This window comes from Clupea harengus, chromosome 2 (genome assembly GCF_900700415.2).
Source record: "Clupea harengus chromosome 2, Ch_v2.0.2, whole genome shotgun sequence".
NCBI classification, from domain to species: domain Eukaryota; kingdom Metazoa; phylum Chordata; class Actinopteri; order Clupeiformes; family Clupeidae; genus Clupea; species Clupea harengus.
In genome coordinates, this window is record NC_045153.1 from 25468697 (window position 1) to 25486090 (window position 17394).

The 17394-nt window shown below is 39.8% G+C and overlaps 3 protein-coding genes across 6 annotated transcripts in view; 1 reads left to right on the plus strand and 2 right to left on the minus strand.

Annotated features, from left to right (window-relative positions):
- The window catches only part of slc4a10b (solute carrier family 4 member 10b), a 39008-nt gene extending 34014 nt beyond the window's left edge, over positions 1 to 4994 (plus strand). For 2 of the 3 annotated variants that reach the window (XM_031558291.2, XM_031558280.2), the window contains 6 exons: positions 168 to 236; positions 406 to 579; positions 867 to 989; positions 1192 to 1256; positions 1383 to 1478; positions 3253 to 4994. In XM_031558291.2, the coding sequence (XP_031414151.1) occupies positions 168 to 236; positions 406 to 579; positions 867 to 989; positions 1192 to 1256; positions 1383 to 1478; positions 3253 to 3331 (606 nt within the window). In that variant the 3' untranslated portion in view covers positions 3332 to 4994. Of the gene's footprint in view, positions 1 to 167; positions 237 to 405; positions 580 to 866; positions 990 to 1191; positions 1257 to 1382; positions 1479 to 2392; positions 2429 to 3252 lie in introns of all 3 variants that reach the window. The other variant, XM_031558288.2, reaches the window with a different exon arrangement.
- Positions 4995 to 6299: 1305 nt separating this feature from the next.
- On the minus strand, positions 6300 to 7744 carry gcgb (glucagon b). The gene is made up of 4 exons (XM_012836388.2): positions 7451 to 7744; positions 7197 to 7302; positions 6882 to 7022; positions 6300 to 6578 (listed from the first exon to the last, which is right to left on the minus strand). The coding sequence occupies exons 2-4, from the start codon at positions 7289 to 7291 to the stop codon at positions 6458 to 6460; spliced, it is 357 nt and encodes a 118-aa protein (XP_012691842.1). The 5' UTR covers positions 7292 to 7302; positions 7451 to 7744; the 3' UTR covers positions 6300 to 6457.
- A 1492-nt stretch (positions 7745 to 9236) lies between these two features.
- LOC105907944 (fibroblast activation protein, alpha) lies at positions 9237 to 16820 on the minus strand. Of its 2 annotated transcripts, none has more exons than XM_031558309.2 (26): positions 16309 to 16820; positions 15998 to 16082; positions 15379 to 15471; positions 15149 to 15243; positions 14977 to 15051; positions 14840 to 14892; positions 14633 to 14702; positions 14266 to 14386; positions 13951 to 14105; positions 13632 to 13729; positions 13334 to 13463; positions 13180 to 13218; positions 12973 to 13071; positions 12819 to 12889; positions 12652 to 12705; positions 12365 to 12495; positions 12114 to 12158; positions 11875 to 11973; positions 11711 to 11780; positions 11406 to 11600; positions 10919 to 10973; positions 10723 to 10822; positions 10479 to 10537; positions 10294 to 10366; positions 10096 to 10152; positions 9237 to 9812 (listed from the first exon to the last, which is right to left on the minus strand). In XM_031558309.2, exons 1-25 carry the CDS (start codon positions 16309 to 16311, stop codon positions 10109 to 10111), a joined length of 2112 nt encoding a protein of 703 aa, XP_031414169.1. In that variant the 5' UTR covers positions 16312 to 16820; the 3' UTR covers positions 9237 to 9812; positions 10096 to 10108. The 2 variants fall into 2 exon arrangements, with proteins under 2 accessions (XP_031414169.1, XP_031414161.1); XM_031558301.2 differs by having other exon boundaries at positions 10096 to 10169; positions 16309 to 16818.
- Between the last annotated feature and the right edge of the window lie 574 nt (positions 16821 to 17394).

Consider the following 17394-nt stretch of genomic DNA (forward strand, 5'->3'; position numbering starts at 1 on the left):
TCAGATGCAAATCAGTCTTCAATACCCACAGCTGGTTGCAATTACAAACTAGTTCTTTAGCACAGAGATTCATTTATTTGTCACATAGCGGACTTAAGCCGTGTTTACCTGAATTGTACTGAGTTGTAATTTAGCATTTAACTCTTCCATTTTTCTTGTGTCCTTAGTTCATTCCCATGCCTGTGCTGTATGGAGTATTTCTTTACATGGGCGCATCATCCCTCAAAGGAATACAGGTAGGAGTTATGTGTGATATATGATAACCAGACAACAATGGCATACAATACACTTCTTTTCATGCTGCTTTTATACACTACATAAATGTGGAATTCCTTAGAATAGGATGCAAGATTTGTGCTGAAAACTGATTCACCTGTTCTGTCATTGTTTCTGGGTGTTGTGCAGTTCTTTGATCGCCTGCTGCTGTTTGCGATGCCAGCGAAGCACCAGCCGGACTTCATCTACCTGCGGCACGTCCCCATGAGGAAGGTGCACTTCTTCACCATCGTCCAGCTCACCTGCCTCATCATGCTCTGGGTCATCAAGACCTCCAAAGCCGCCATCGTCTTTCCCATGATGGTAAGACAGACACAACGTATTCAGAAGGACTCCTCTCCTGCACTTGGAGTTACCCCAGGCAGGGGTAAATCAGGGCAGAAGAGATTTGTGGAACAGGCTCCACAGCATAGATTTGAATAGATTTAGTCTACAGAGGTTGAGAATTTTTAGGGGCCTTGTGATTTCTAGCTAGAGGCTTGTTGATATTGCCAGAACAACTTGTGAAATTGCTTTCAGCAGTGGCCCTCTGCCAATGTGTAATGGTATGTGTGTGTGTGTGTGTGTGTGTGTGTGTGTTTTCCTGGAAGGTGTTGGCACTGGTGTTTATTCGGAAGCTGCTGGATTTCATGTTCACCAAGAGAGAGCTGAGCTGGTTGGATGATCTGATGCCAGAGAGCAAGAAGAAGAAACTAGAGGATGCTGAACAAGAGGTGACCGACTATATAAAGCCTTCCATTGCTATTTCTGATGATCCACTACACATTCCTAACATTTTTGATACATGTGGAATAAAGTACTGAGCCCTCACAGTCAGCTTAAAATGGTTGAAGAGCTTCAGATTTAATGGCAGTTTGAGGGCATCTCTATTAACTGTGGTTTATCTTTCTTTGGTTTCTTTTTATAACTGACCAGGAGGAGCTGAGTATTTTGGGAGAGGAGGAAGGAGTTGTGCAAGTGCCCTTGGAGGGACATTTCAAGTATGATCCAACAGTGTGATTCAGTAATGTCTACGACATGAAAATGGTCATTCATTTGATGCTAGTTTTGGTTCATCATTACTTTTTGCAACAGTTAACAAGTACACTTCTCTTGTTTTGTTTTAGAGATGATCCTTCCACAGTTGACATTTCAGATGAAATGTCGAAAGCCTCCTTTGGGAACGCATGGAAGACTCCTAACTCAGATTCTCGGAGTAGAAGGTATTGGCAATGTGTTTATCAAGGCTCTGGACATGTTTAAAAAGGAAGATTATTTTAAATTAAGAGATTTTTAATTGATTTCAGTTTAATAACAGCTTGTATTACTGATTTCATTATTTAATCTAGTTCATTATTGTCTTACAATGTTAATTAAGAAATTAAGTGTTTTACATTAGTTTTAAAGAGAAATATGTTAAATGTACTTACTTGCTAGCCATGTTTTGCTACTACTGAATTCCTGATCTTATAAATCAGATAAGGTCATTGGGTACTTAGTTAGACTCATTATGGCCCTATAAATTAGTTTACAGAAATATGCCAAGGTTTGGCACAAATCTATTCTATATTTTCTATAAGTAGTGCATATGACAGTCATATTTTAGCTTAAATCATAATGTTTTGAACTGTACCCTTCAACTCCCTACACAGCTATAATGTCACTATTTGTAGACAATTCAGGACGATACCAGTTTTTCGTCACTGCCCTGCTGAAGAATTCAGCTTTTTCTGTGAGCGTAGAATACAACAAGAGTGTTGACCTCACATTAACTGTGTGACTCTGAAACACAATATGGTACTAGCTGCCATGAAAAGGAGTATTGTGATGGTGTCCACGGAGATATGTAGAACCCTGCCTCAGACTTTTGGTGGACAGACACCACAATTTGCTGTTGCTTTAGGCTAAAACTTTATATCATCATTTTTATAAATTGTACCTAATGGGAGGGGTTTTTGATACTTAACATCTTGAAACGACGAATGAGTTCATGCTTAAACACCCTCACAATGTAACTTCTAAAAGGTTCAAGTTTTTAGATATCAGAAGTGAAGATACCTTAAGGTACCATTATTGCTTTTTAATACTGATCTGGTGTACGAATGACTCAATCTCTCCATCCCATTTCTGTCATAAGCTCCCATATCTAATCGTTAGAAGCTGATCTCCAAAGGTAAGCTCCGGTGACCTCTGCTGTTTGCTCGTGGTTATTGCACCCTTCCTGATCACCCCGTGGGCTGTTTATCTTTGCACCTCTGAAACAACATTGACTCTATATCGGATGAAAGTTTGCCAGCTTCCACCATTTGGATTGCTTACTATTTTGTTTTGGTTGACTGTCCTCCGTTTTCCAATCAGTCAGATAAAAGTTTTTCAGCCATTCTTTCAAAACCTGGGTGCCAAGATAGACAACATTACTTTGTTTGCCGTCGTACTTGGGTACAATGTGAAGCTGCCATCTACTGCCCAGAATGTCACAAGAAATTCTGTTTTAGATATTCTGCAACAGTGGGTGGCAGAGGACTTTGTGGTTATTGAGAGGAGTAATGGTTTCAGGTGTTGCATGCAAAAGGTGGACCGTTGAAAACGAACAAACAAACAAACAAAACAGATCAAGTCAAGTCCTTACCCATCATACACAAAGCCATCTCAGCATGAAGATGCTACTTTGCTTTGTGTCCTGTTCGCATGCAGCGTCCTAGAACCCTCAGCAATGGATGTGACTGACAGCTTTGTGAGTCCGTGATAGAGGTATTCATATTCAGAAGCGGAATATCTTCACTCTCCATTGACTGACGCAGTGGTCTTGTCCCCCTCTATCCCGACTCTGCCTCTTAGCTGTCTGGATAGGACTGCTTTTAACGCACCTAGCATAGTATTATCACTGTTATTAGCCTCTGGACAGCTAACAGGCGCAGGCTGTCGAGGTGACACCCAATGTAGCGCTGTTGGATGAGCAACTAACACCTGTGCCCCTTCCCTCTTTTTTCCTTCAAGCTTATCCAACAGCAGTGTGAAGAAAGGAAAGAAGCAGAGGGATGTGGAGAAGGGCCGCGACAGGGAGACGAGTCTCTGACGTTTCTCTCCTTCACTGTGTTTTTTTTTCACACAAACCAATATCTCGTGCCACACTTTAGCGCTCCTCTTCGTGTCCGTCCTGTAGGTCCATTTTTTGTACAGTGCTAACGTTGTTGCACTGATTTTAGCTGTTATGTCTGAAAATAATTTGTTTGGCTTTCAGTGACAAGAGAGACACCGACGTTATGTTTTATTTACCAGTGTTAATACATGTGACCGCGTACCAGCAGCAGAGGATGGTTTGGTGGTAACTGCTCTTTGTCTGTGAAACTGAAATTGAGTGAGAATGTCCGAATCACAAGAAGAGACTATTTTAAAAGAAACCTGTCTTTTCATTGACAACCTTATGTATTTTGTATGTTTTGTATTTTTGGAAAACAGATACATCTCTGTATTCTTTAAAGTGATACCTAGACAATGGAATCAGTGTTTAACAATAGATGCTGTAGTTTTAAGCAAAAAAAAAGCAATCAGTGTTCCGAACTCATCATATACACAACTACTGCCAAGCCTAAGGCCATATGCATGGAGCTATTTACACTGTCAAACACACCCACTGTTCATAGAGAAATTATATATATATATTACAATTAATGCCTTAATATATATATTAAGGAATTCATTGTAATATTCTCAATATTTAGGGAGAAGATGGTAAACTCTTGTTTGTTTGTAATGAGATAAATATTTTACCAAAAATGGAAAGTATCTTCTGCACTACATGACAATTATACTCATGCACACTGAACTGGACGCTTATTCCTTTCTTGATGATTGTGTGTGTGTATATATATATATACATATAAATATATTACCGAAGGACTATCAAAGAGATCCATTGCTTATCACAGCACATGTGACCTGTTGACCTCATGCCAAAGTCTAGTCTGCTTTCTGGTGAAAAAAATCCCTATATCATACGTATATATCAATACACCACAGTCATCAACGCACAGAACATGCTTACATATCCTGTAACGTTTTGCATAGTTAGGTAATCAGAGATGATTGCACTCTCTGTTCATCGTCAAGGTTTTATTGCAGAACGTTGTATCTTACAAATGAATGATTAGTCAACAAAGACCAGGGTTATACTTGAAATGTATAGTGAAGGGCAAATTAAAGTATAGCCGATTTAGAAACAAATGCAATAGTACTTGAGAAGGGCAGATCAAATTAGATATTTCTAACATTATTTTTGGATGGCACAGATTACTTTGCACAATAAAATAATAATAATAATAATAATAACCTGATTTTGTTCATGGTTTAATAGTAATGCCCACATTCCACATATGAACATTCTAAGCTTGAATGCTATGTGTTTGTAAACAGCAAGTACAAAAATTGTCAGTAACTTTTACAGACTGAATCTTTCTTTGGCCTCTCATGATGTCCATATACTTAGTTGGGCCAGGTCATTCATGAGTTAAAGTGGTCCAGGAAGGTATTCCATGAGAAGGTTGTATTGATGATACTGATGGAAATGTATCTTAGAGTCACACTTGTGTAATCATTTTGATTTGGGTCTGCCAATATCTGAGTTTTCAATTGATTCATTTCTTTTGGGATGAAGTGTAAAGTTATTATTAATTTAGTATTCATGTTACAGTATTTATTAAATGTGTAAAATGTGGTATTAAATAAACTGATGTAACTTATTTTCCTTCGTAAGTGTCTTCACTTCACTAAAAATGAGCCGGTACGTTGTCTCTCTTGTTTAATACCATCCCTTTGTCTAACAGGAAGAGTTTGCACAAAGGTCGCACAGTCATTTATTTCACAAGGTTGCCAGTGATGACTCATCTCCAACCCTTTTGGTCATGGGTGGTTCTTCAGCTGGTGCGGTCTGTAGTGTGGAACAGGGATTTTCCGTCACTTAAGATTGTGTAAAGTGATTATATTATATATATATATATATATATATATAGTGCCTATATTACTTCCAAACTGAACTTCGATGTTCCCCGGAGTGATGGGATTCCACAATGTAAAAATGTAAAAAAAAAAAAAAAAAAAACAATATCTGGGCTGACCCTATGTTGTTAAAATCATGAGCAATAGTATAAAAACAGACAGTTAAAAGTGATAATAATACGTGAATAGGAAGGATTTGTATCACCAGATGGTCCAACACATCAGCTGACAGCTCAGAGAATCCTCACTCCCAAAGCATGCTGGGCCACTGGCTGCTATCCACTATGTGTGTGTGTGTTTGTGTGTGTGTGTGTGTGTGTGTGTGTGTGTGCGTGTGTGTGTGTGTGCAGGCGTGTGTGTGCCCATGCATGCATGTGTGTTTGTGGTACCACTTCATATCACCTGATCATTCATCCATACTTGGTCTAACATGTTGAGTTTTCACAGGTAATGTTGTTCAGCCTCATTTTGCTCTGCGATGCACCAAAGCGATCAGAGAAAAAAAAAACTGAAGCGACACAGTGAAGCGCCACAGTGAAGCGCCGCATGGCTCATACTGAAGAGGGCTAAAAGTGTTCTCCAGCCCTTGATGATGTGGACATTGGCCAGGCCAAGTGGTTTTTGGTTCCAGCTCTTGTCAACAGTGTTGTCTTGTCACAACTTCATCTACAGAATGACTCATGCATTATGTGGTGCCATTTTTTTTGTTTCAGTGGATGGTATTTAATAAACATAATAATTCTATTATAATTACTATAATAATTAATAATCTGTAACTTAATGAAAATGAATACCACTGACCAGTAACTACTAACTTGGTTAAGTAAACTTGTGAAAAATTATTTCAATTCCATATTATAGAGATTATTTGGCCCTCGCTGCAATGCACATAAATGTGCTCTAGATAAGCTAAACATTTAGATTAAAATTGCTCCAACAGGCGTTAATAAACCCAAAGCAGCACTGCACTCTGTGAGAGCAATGTTACTGGTGTAGGGTACACCAACTGTAGTGTAACCAGTGACAGAATCCACACAACTCAAGGCATATTCAGAGCTTTTGATTCAGCAAATTTATTGGAGTGATCAGTGACAATACTGGCCTTATAAAATCTGGACCGGAGCAGGGGGAGTATGCAGGGGTTCTGTGTTCTCCTCTGGGGCTGTTAGGCCGGAGCTGGTGGTTTCTCTCTCTGTGCCGAGCAACGTTACTCTCTCCTGCCCCTGCCTGTCTTGAGCCAGGACACAAACTCCTTGGCTGCCTGGTCCTGAAGGTAGGAGCTGACATCGCTGGTGTAGGTGCCGTCGGCGTGGCGTCTTGTTGGGCCACTGAAATAGGGTGGAAATAGATTTAGATGAGTGACAAGATATTGGTTACACTTCAGATATGACTGAAATGTGAAAGGCACCAGGGATATGCCAAATATTTGGCGAAACAGGAATTTGTCTCCGGTTACCAGGTACTGAAAATCTGAGGGGTCGTTGCAGTCAAACCTTAACCGTTATCACCATTACCACTGTGTCTCTGAAGTATTCAGTCACTTCAATATGTTGGATGCTCACATTTTATCAGAAAATCAGAGAGAATTTAACTGTCCCAAAAAGCAACTGAGTTCAATATGAAGAACTTACCCACTCCTCTTAGAGTTCATCAGCCACTGAACAAAGTCCTGCGCTCGCCGTGACTCCAGGTATTTACTGTAGTCGTTGGAGAAGGTGCCCTCTGAATGTCTCTTCATTGGTTCACTGTAAAGCGTGTCTTCTGTCAAGAGGCTGAAATTGCAGACAAATTTGTCATCCATCAATCTTAGATGCATTCGTTTAATTTTATGCAGTCATAGATCTTGTCGGCGTAGTCCAGATACAAATATCACCACATAAATGATATATATATTATATGGATTGTAACAGACTAATAAAAGAATAGCGCGTGGCAGATACGGATACCTGGAGTTGTCCTCTGTGTCTTGCTCGGGGATTTGCCAGCTGCTCTGCACAAGGACCAGGAGCAGGAGTGCTGCCAAAGAGTGGATGCCTTTCATGGTGCGTCTTTCTGAAGATGGAACGAGATGTCATTCAGTCACAGGTAAAAACCAGTCTGGAAGTCATGAAGGATGCTGCATCTTGGAGCTTACAGCATGGAGCGAGACACAAGCGTTCAGGGGGTGGCGGGGGGGGGGGGGGGGGGGGGGGGGTCTCACCTGGATTGTCGGCTGCTGGTTATGGAGAGCTTGTCGCCTGCTGGTTGGTGCTGCTGGGCAGGTGGAGAGTGTCCTGTCTGCGCACTTTCTTTCTCTCTGCACACTTCTTCTCTCGGCTATGTCCTCCTTGAGGGCTCCCAGGAGCTGTTTCGTGGTCCCTCCTTGCTCTGCTCCGTCTTATATAGAGGAGCCCAGAGAGCGCCTGCTCAGGTGGCACGGAAAACACACAGATGTATTATTCTCAACCCATTAGTCAGCCGCCCGTGTCATCACACGGGACGTGTTTGCGACCGGTTCTCTGTTTAGATAAGAGACGTCGGACCAGTCCGGTGACATAACAGCTGCCACTTTAGGCGCTCAGACTGAGCACGATGCCATCTTGTCAAACACAACAAGAAACACATAGACTTTCAGCAGGACCATTTCCAGGAACATATCTGACTCCTGTCTGTATTTCTCCAATGGGGGAATGGTGTTGCCCATAAGAGGGTTCGAGTAACTCTGTGTAAAACAAGGAAAATAACTTTGAATAAAATTGACAACTTATGTTTATGTTGATTTCTATTCTCAAAATTGACAAATTGACAATACTGGTTTGTGTGACACTCTTGCATTTTAATGGGAATGTGGTGATGATGTGGTGTGGTAATAGAGTCTATAGAAGGCAAACATAGATGTAACTGTTCCTGAAAAGTTGTTTCCACTATTACAGTACTGCTCTTTATGTACGTAAGTCATAGGCTATCAGTGAAAGACAGTGATTGAAGAATGCAATTCTTCAATTTACAGTAATTACAGTACATTTGCCAAACTCAATTTTGACATCTATTGTGAGAGGCAAGCCAACATATCAACACTGTCTTCAGATACTTGGCTTGGATTGACGTATTTCCAAGATGCAATGCAGAGGAGAATGTTACTGTAAATGCGAAGTTCAAACATGTAAAAGTTTGACACCAAATGCAGAGGACAGAATGGATCAGCATTACTGTAGGGCTACAGCAGACTTCTAGTGGTATTACAGTACTTTGGTAGGCTGTATCTTGTGTTGATGTATGTAATTTACTGCATTGGAAATACTGCAGTAAATACGTAGCATATTCATGCCTTTTTGTTGTAATGTAGGAAGCCTATATAGGCAGTAACACATGCAATTCTAGCATATGGCTGTAATGAAACATATTGCAGCATTTTACAAACTTTATTACTGTAGTCCAAAGAAGTGTTTGTCTGTGTGTGTTTTTTCTCTTTTTTTAATGTAACACTACAGTAATCTATGCTAAACTGGAGGACACAGCAACATTTTATAGATGCAATTAGCAATGCTTCAAGGTGTTAGTGTTTTTTAGGTCATTCTACTCTGAGAGGGAACATGTGTTAAAGTTACGGCAGAATTGATTGTGGTGTGGTTGTTGTAGTGCATTTTGCACCAAAAGTGAACTGATATGCAGAGGTGTGTGTCTGTAAAGCCCACTGTGTTAAGTGTTTGGGAAAAGTATCCATGGTATAGGTACAAGAACTAAAATGATTGAAAAAAACTGTAAACATTGCTCTAAATGCTTATATTATTAATAGTATTTGTATTGGCACACTGGACATCATGTGAGGCAGTGATGTGTTGGCAATGCCACACTGTTGTTTTGGAAGAGTGAAGCTGGCAACTTAAGAATAAATGGTTTGATGAAACTATTTCTACCTATAATATCAGTATAGGTTTCATGCTCAAAACGATCAGCAATTAGCTGTCATTCTTATTTAAATACTTATTAAGGAAACATGAAGACTGTTTATAAATGTTTTTTTTATTTTCTGGATACAAAGAAACAGTCACAAGGTCTCAGTTTATGCATTTTGATTTTGCTCGCAAATGACAAACACAACGTCCAGCTAAGATTCAGCTTTTAACAACACACATTACATTCAGTGCAACAACATAATGTTAGTTCCGTCACAAGCATGTTAAAATGGCAAACTTTGAGCATCCTTACATGCATAAATCTTGAGGAGATTTTGAGTACATCAAAAGGGTTCACATTATGAGACTGAAAACCACAACATGTGTCCATACAAAAGTCTATAAGCAAAAATATTTCACATACGGCACAGTGAATAATCCAGATACATGTACAAAAAATCACAGACTTTAACCAAACTGGAATCCTCAGTCCAGAGTAATATGACTGAAATGCATTCAAATATACAAGTACATTAGCAACAAATTGTACTACACAGAGCTATAAGGGATTGTATCCTTTTCCATCTATTTGGTCTTGGCAAAGCACTTCTGGAGAAAACGACTCATGTGATTGTAGACGTGGTAAGTGGCACTCCCACCCAAGCCATGGTCCTTATCTGTGTACCACTGAGAGAGGGCAAAAAAACAAGATGGCGTTTCTTTACCTTACCATGTGAGAGTATGGAAATTAAGTAAATGATCTAATGCACAGCTTTAATACAGTCAATTCAATTCTCAATAAAATGTGTTACATTGTGCTCATTGAAAATAATCATAATCATAGTAATAACATGATACTGCAATAGACGTTTTAAGTTTAGTTATAGATAATAGTTATTAGTTTAGTTAGTTACTATAGTTTGGGTACGATAAACATGGCTCCACAATACTTTAAAAAATGAGAATTCACCATTGTTTCAAAGTCAATCTTTTGATCCACCAGTGCCTTGGATATCTGTGCGGCTTGCTGAAAATGAACATTATCTGAAACATGAAACATGGGGGAGACTTACAAAGTATAGAGTGATAAAAAAGAAATAATATGTTTCATCAGGATAATAACATTATGAGGCACATATACTAGACCAGACATGAGAGTTATACAAACCATCGGCGGTTCCATGGATCAACAGGTACTCCACAGACTTGAAATTCTTTGCTCTGGCAGTGACTGTTGAGTTCTATTGTCAAAATGAACAACCTTGGTAAGTATTCCATGAGCAGTCACTCAATGGTTATGTAACAGTACATAAAGGTGTCTTTTGCAAGCTATTCATCAATCCGTACTCTCACCTTGTATCCATCCACATTTTCCTCAGGCCGACTCATGTAGCGCTCAGTGTATACAGCATCTGAATGCAAAAATATTGTAAACATAAATATCAGTGGCGTGTCTCCAATATGTATATAGTGTGTGTGTGTGTGTGTGTGTATGTATGTGTGTGCATCTAAATCTAAATACTAAACTCAGTAGTGTCATATTGTGCCACTCAACTCTCAGTGACATTTTTAGTACATATTTAAACCCATACTTTACCGTAGTACTCCCATTTGGCGACTGGAGCTACTGCCATTCCACATTTAAACAGTCCACTGCCAGAACCCAGGGCCATTGATGTGACGTAACCACCATAGGACTGCATCAAGATATTAATGTTATTCATACAGTAATGTCAATTTTGTGATTTATCTTCTTGCTAAAAGCTTTAAACTAAAAGTCAAGGCAAACTTACCCAACCCCAAATGGCTATCCTCTCTTTGTCAATAAAGCCCATATCAATGAATTTTCTGTCAGAAAACAGAACAAAATATTTTACACACAAGTAAAGTGTGTAAAGTCTCTCTCTCTGTGTGTGCGTGCGTGTGTGTGTGTGTGTGTGTGTGTGTGTGTGTGTGTGTGTGTGTGTGTGTGTGTGCGCGCAACTGTATGTGTGTCTATCTGGGCCTATTTGTGTATCCATTTTTATCACAGCACAGGATGTAATGTGTAATCCATTGTGGGTTTTTTCTCTGTATTTGATTGAATGTGATTCCAAGCATAATGAACAACATACCTGCACATCCCCTCTGCCCCCATTTAAACCCACCCCCTCCCTGACGCACGCGTTGTCTAGCTCTTTATCACTTCCTGGCCGTGCTCTGGTGGACCGGCAAACAGATTTTATGCTAGACTGGTGCCAGCGCCGAATTGCCTGTTTTCCTCACGGCTAAGCAGTTTACCTCACAGCCCAGATCTGATCTTCCACCTCAAAAGTTCCCAAGCGCTGGTAGATTGAGTGCATTATTTCGTCTCCCTGGTAACCACTTCCCCTTCCGTCGAAGCTGGCAACGATGATCCCCTCCGCACTGGCGAGGTATGTGGACCAGCCCAGCCTGAAGGAGAAGTCGGTGGTCTGGCTACAGGGGCCGCCGTACCTGTAAGACACATTAAATCAGCAGCTACAGACAACGATGCTCTGTAGGACGCTTTTCACCACAGGCAGTAGGAAGATATAGGCTAAAGGGAAAGAGACTATGAAACTCACACATAAATCAACAGGGGATATTTCTTGGATCTGTCGAAATTTGGCGGTAGCATCATTTGATACCAGAGATCTGTGGAAAAATGACATTATTTTTCTTTTCATTGCTTTACATCCAAAGGAGTCATTGTGAAACACTAGAGGCCTTCAATTTGGCAGAGTCTTACCAAATCCTGCCAGCCTTATTGTGGCGCGTTGAATAGTGGGCATGTGGAATTCTGTCAGGATACTTTGTAGCTTACTGTTGTCCTCCAGAACCTGAATTTCTGCCAAATGAATGGTCTGACATAGTAAAAAAGTAACACCTGGTACAGCAACTGAACGAATTGGGGATATGCCGAAATGATTCGATACATACTTGAACACAAGTGGAACTATACAGAGCACAGCACAGCTGAATACATACCAGAGCCTTTGTTATCAAGGAGAGCGAACATAGGCACTCCGGGCCCTATAGAAAAAATAGAAAGAGCACACAAACCAACTTATACCACAGTAGTAATAGCGAGAGCCAGTGCCGTGCCAAAACCCTTTTAATCAGGTCAGAGTTTAAACCTGAGGTCAAGATTGCAGAACAGTGACGTGCTTTCATTTCCTTTGACATGTGTGAGTTATTTTTATACAGCCCTTTTGCATGAATTGACGCTGACTACTAACCGTAGCAGTCCATGCGGACGTAGGAGCTGTTCAGGCTGAATATGTGCCCTAAGTTGTACTGACACCTGTCCGGATGCAGCAAACAGGTTAAACACTGCGGAGCAGAGTGTGCACCCCCACTGATGGTTATCCTAAAGACAAGACAAGGTGTGAAAGTGTGATGGTTACTTTGTACATGTATAGTCACAAATACAGAAGCCCTCTCTCTCTCTGTTTGTGTTTGTGTGTGTGTGTGTTTGTGTGTATCTAAGCTTAACTAATATCTTAATCGGTTGATTGACACTTACTTATAAAGATTTCTTTGACCTGGTCTTCCCATGTGTTCATTGCTTATGTAGTATCTGCAAGAGGAAAATAAATCTGTTAAATTGGTGAGTAATGTTTGCAATAAATAAATACAAAATAAAAACCTTTGCCACGCTTCCACTTAAATGTCTATTACATCATAACTCACACAGCATCTTTGGTGAGTTTTGAAATGTAGATGGCTTCCCAGTTGCCTGAAGTAACGGGTTTAGCTTCACCCTAAAAAAAGAACGAGATCTGTATGAAAGCACAGTACAGCACAAGTCAAATAGACCCAAGGGTACAGTCAGGGGGGGACTTACACCGCTGACGCAGTGGATGTGTTTGTAGCCTTTCGAATCACTCATGACTTTATAAAAACTTATGTTGTCCTCTGCAAAAAATGGAGGGGAGGGATTGAACTGAAAGATAAACAAGAAACAGCATTTCAACCATAAAGAAACAATGCGTCATGAAATTTAACAGAACGGTATACCATCTATGACTGAACAAGACAAAAAATAACTTACTTGGCCCACCCAGCCAGTTTTGCTCATTTGTTCAAATTTCTAAGAGAGAAGGAGGAGAGAAGAGAATAGTTCAGATCTTTATGATCTCTGGTGTCGGCTAAGTCTCTCAAGGACACGCCAGTGCCCCCGAGGACAGGTGACTGATGACACGCACCGTGTTCTCAACCCAGTTATCTCCGTCGAAGTCATAGATCTGTAAGAGGACGTGGTTCTGCTTGCGCTTGAGCCACTGAACAGCAACACGCTCATCTGTCACCCATGTGACTGAGCTCAGGTAGTGATCGCTGCGCCAGAAACAACAGACACACACACACACACACACACACACACACACACACACACACACACACACACATACATAAACACACACTGTCAAATATAATACTGTGTATAAAATTAGATTTGTATCATTCTGCTACTCCAATCGTTGCGACTGACAAGTATGACGTTACCTTGAACCAAATGAATTTGGCACAACAACTTGTGAGCGCCTCGTTGGATTTGCAGTATCAATAACATACAGTTTCACCTTGGGGATGGTTGAGCCAGCCTACAAAATACACACAAAATATACATTAGCCATGGCAGACTGTGATCATGTTTGTATAGATAGTTACATAGATGATAGATAGATAGATAGATATATAGATACATAGATGATAGATATATAGATAGATAGATAGATGAACTTTAACACAGTTTTTGGCTTTGGGGGACTTCATGTACAGTCAGTCTACCATACAATTACATAAATGTTACAAATCAGCAAACCTTTGGGTATGGCACTGCAATAGTTTCTGGGTACTGTCCATTCCCAAACCACGAATAATCAATGGTGTGAACATTTGTGTCGTTTAGCTCGAGGTAAGCAAGGAATCTTCCAGTTGTAGACCACCACATTGCCTCGTTGGATGCAAAGACTTCCTCTGTAAAACACAGAGACACTCATACCAGTTGTTCATTCCTATCAATCATTTAGATAGTTTGTATCTTTTAATCATAGAGGACACGTCTGTTTATCCTGTTACAGTGTATTCATTTTTTTTTTCTGGGAGGCTTGTGGTAAAATAACACTGAATTCCAGACCTTCATACACCCAGTCTGGGATGCCATTCAATATCTGATTCTCCTCTCCATTGGTGGTCACTTGTACTGACGGAGCAGTGGCCGACTGCTTCAGATAAATATTGTATCTCCATGTGTAGGCCTGTGGAGAGAAAAGTTCAATTGGATGAATAAAGCTGTATGTGAAAACTGTGCATGTTGTTGTCTTGTGTAATGGATTGCTTGGTGTAGAAAAGTGAGAAAAAGCAATTATTGATTTGAATGATTTTGAATTATTCACACACACACACACACACACACACACATACACACACACACACACACACACACACACACACACACACACACACACACACACACACACACACACAAATGGGTTAACACTCACCAGCATGCTTCGTGATGGTGCCATAGTTAGGAGTTGTACACCTTGGGGGATGTCAGATGTGATGAAACTCCTGTTGAATTTATTAGTACGGCATGTTCAAAAAATATTGTTAGATATGCTTCCATAACTGCCCTCAAGAAAAAGTTGTTTGTGCTGTTGAACAATCTGCTATGTAAGCAATGTTTATGATTGAGAAGAAGGACTTACGAGTTTTCCAAATTAAAAAGAGAGAAAGAAGCGCTGAAGGAGTGTCTCCAATGCTATTGGAAATAAATCATTTTAAGTTTTATTCGAGGTAATTTAATGTAAAATAATATGCTGTGAATACTTTAAAATAAAGCTACCTTCGAATAGTTGCTTTCAAAACAAATGTATTTTCTATCTGCAGATACGATATAGTCTGTGGCGTCAACTTGACTCTGTAATAAACGCATGGACATTGAAAACATTAAACATCACAGGATCACACACATAGCAAAACAAAGTACTGACTGCCAGAAGGAAGAAAATACTTACAAATGTTGTGTTGCTCAAAAATGGAGAGACTTCTTTAGTTTCAACATTATGGATCAAAACATGGCCTTCCTTTGTTTTATGGAGGTATTCATTATCTGAATGAAAAGTGCGACATAACCATGGTATGCAAAATTAGCTGAATTTGGTTAAAGGCAGTGAAATATGTGCTGATTTGGTCTTTTGCCGAATGTTCTATACATGCCATGACATCCCAAAAAATGGATTAGTACCTGATACCCAGTAAACACCATATTTCTTGTACCTAATGGTATCATTAAAGTAGTCTGCAAATGTAAACATCCTCTTGGCTTTACTCCCTTGGTCTGAAACACAATAAGAAAATGTAAATTTCACATTTAAAGTTAATTCACATGAATCGACTACCACACAAATATAACGGGAGATAAATGTAAGATAATCAGGGCGAACTGACATGCAATGTCGCCTTACAGTCTCAGCTATCAGCGCTTGATGGCGCCACATTGTTTATTTTAGTGTGGAACAATGTGGAAACGAAAAATCATTATACAGATAAACTTAGACTTGAACGTAGACTTATAGTTAAACATTTCACCACGGCAAAACAACGTAGAAACGAAATATGCTCCATTGTATTGTGGGCACATACTGCAATTCGTTTCAGATTACTGCACAACTTCAAACATTTTCTTTGCTAAATCCCTTTTAAAAGTTTACATTTTTATTTCACATCAAATACGAAACCAGGAAAAAAATAACTATTTTCGTACAATATTTCCCATAGGAGACGCGTGGAAGCCGTATGAATACGATAAAAGAAAAATAAACTATCAACATAGGTGACAACCGTAGTTAAAAATAGTAACTTACTCTTTAAATGTATTGCCGTTGGGATAGATATTAGCATGATGACGACAACCACACCTACCAACCCCAAAAGCACCTTACCACAGCCCTGTATGAAGTGAGAGAGATACAAAGGAAAACTTCAGAGGATAAATATTTCCAAAGAGCATTTCCTTGAAACAACTAAAAAAAAACATGAGCTGTCGGTATGCTTTGATTCTTGAGTAAACTTTTCAAAATCAAATGCATTGACAGGATATAGAAGAATAACATTTTCAAAACTTCGTTTTTGTGATATAGTTATGCGTCCTGGTTAGAGAAATTATATTACTGACCATGATTGCTCAGGCTCTGCCCAGTGGATCCACCGGCTGACAACCCGATTCTCAGTCTGAAGGATCCGCAGGTTCGCTGACGTGGAGTGAAATTGTTTCTTTTCCTTTTCACAAATCATTTACATGTCGCTAACAACAGTCTATCGGCGATTAAGACCAGTGTTACTCCATGTGGTCCAGAGCTCTTTCATTTAGAATGGAATGATTTCCTTTATGTAGGTTTGAACTTCAGATTGCAACTGGTGGCCATGGAAGTTATGAGTAACTTGTCCAAGAGATGCTTCCTCAAACTCAGCAGCCAGCAGAACTTTCCAAACAAGGGCGACGAATTCGAAAAGATTTAGGATGTGGCTTAAATGTTGACCGCACGTCGTAGCTCACCCAGTAAGACATAGAGAACCTTGCCGTTTAAAGAAGGTATTAAGTCTACATATCCAAGTTGTCAATATGGGCAGAATACAGTTCATGCATATTCTCTCTCAAGAGACTCGTGCGTACTTTGCATATCAAGAGCATCGAGTTAAATGTTCGTTCTCCTTCAAGCCATGTCTCCGTCCTCCTTACTAAGCGTCCTCCTTAGTCGGAGATGTATAACTACACAATTAATCGACTTAACTGAATACTAAGGTTACATTAAGGTAAGGTTATGCTAACACAGCTGTAGTTAAGAGTTGGTACCTGTTAATTCAGTGCTGTTTAGTAAGCACGCAGCATAGAGCTTGAATATTTTATTTGTGAATTTATGTGAGAGTAATATTCACACCTGTAGTTATAGCACTCATTCATTCCATGCAAATGAATGAGAGAAAGAGCGAAATACAGTGAGAGAGAGAAGGTCCACTTGTCAGAATGTCAAAGCCAACCGCAGCATGCGTGCTGACAGTTGTTCTCTTGTGAAGGAAAGATGGAGCTTGTTCAGGGACATATGGGTAATCTCCAAGGACCTCTGAAACAGGTGTCTGAAAAGATATCTCCATGGATCCTTGCTTTTAATCTCCATCAATAATGTAAACATGTCAGTGTGACAGGAAAATAAATGTGCATAATTATTGTCAGTTCATTACTTCTCCCTTGTTCTACCATGTT

Coding starts and splice junctions, on each gene's coding strand:
- gcgb (XM_012836388.2), bottom strand. CDS start 7,291: ATGAAAGGCATCCACTCTTTGGCAGCACTCCTGCTCCTGGTCCTTGTG. Junction 7,023..7,196: donor GACACAGAGGACAACTCCAG/GTATCCGTATCT, acceptor CTGCAATTTCAG/CCTCTTGACAGAAGACACGC. Junction 6,579..6,881: donor ATGAACTCTAAGAGGAGTGG/GTAAGTTCTTCA, acceptor ACCCTATTTCAG/TGGCCCAACAAGACGCCACG.
- LOC105907944 (XM_031558301.2), bottom strand. Junction 15,472..15,997: donor AACGGCAATACATTTAAAGA/GTAAGTTACTAT, acceptor ATTGTGTTTCAG/ACCAAGGGAGTAAAGCCAAG. Junction 9,813..10,095: donor AGATTGACTTTGAAACAATG/GTGAATTCTCAT, acceptor GCCCTCTCTCAG/TGGTACACAGATAAGGACCA.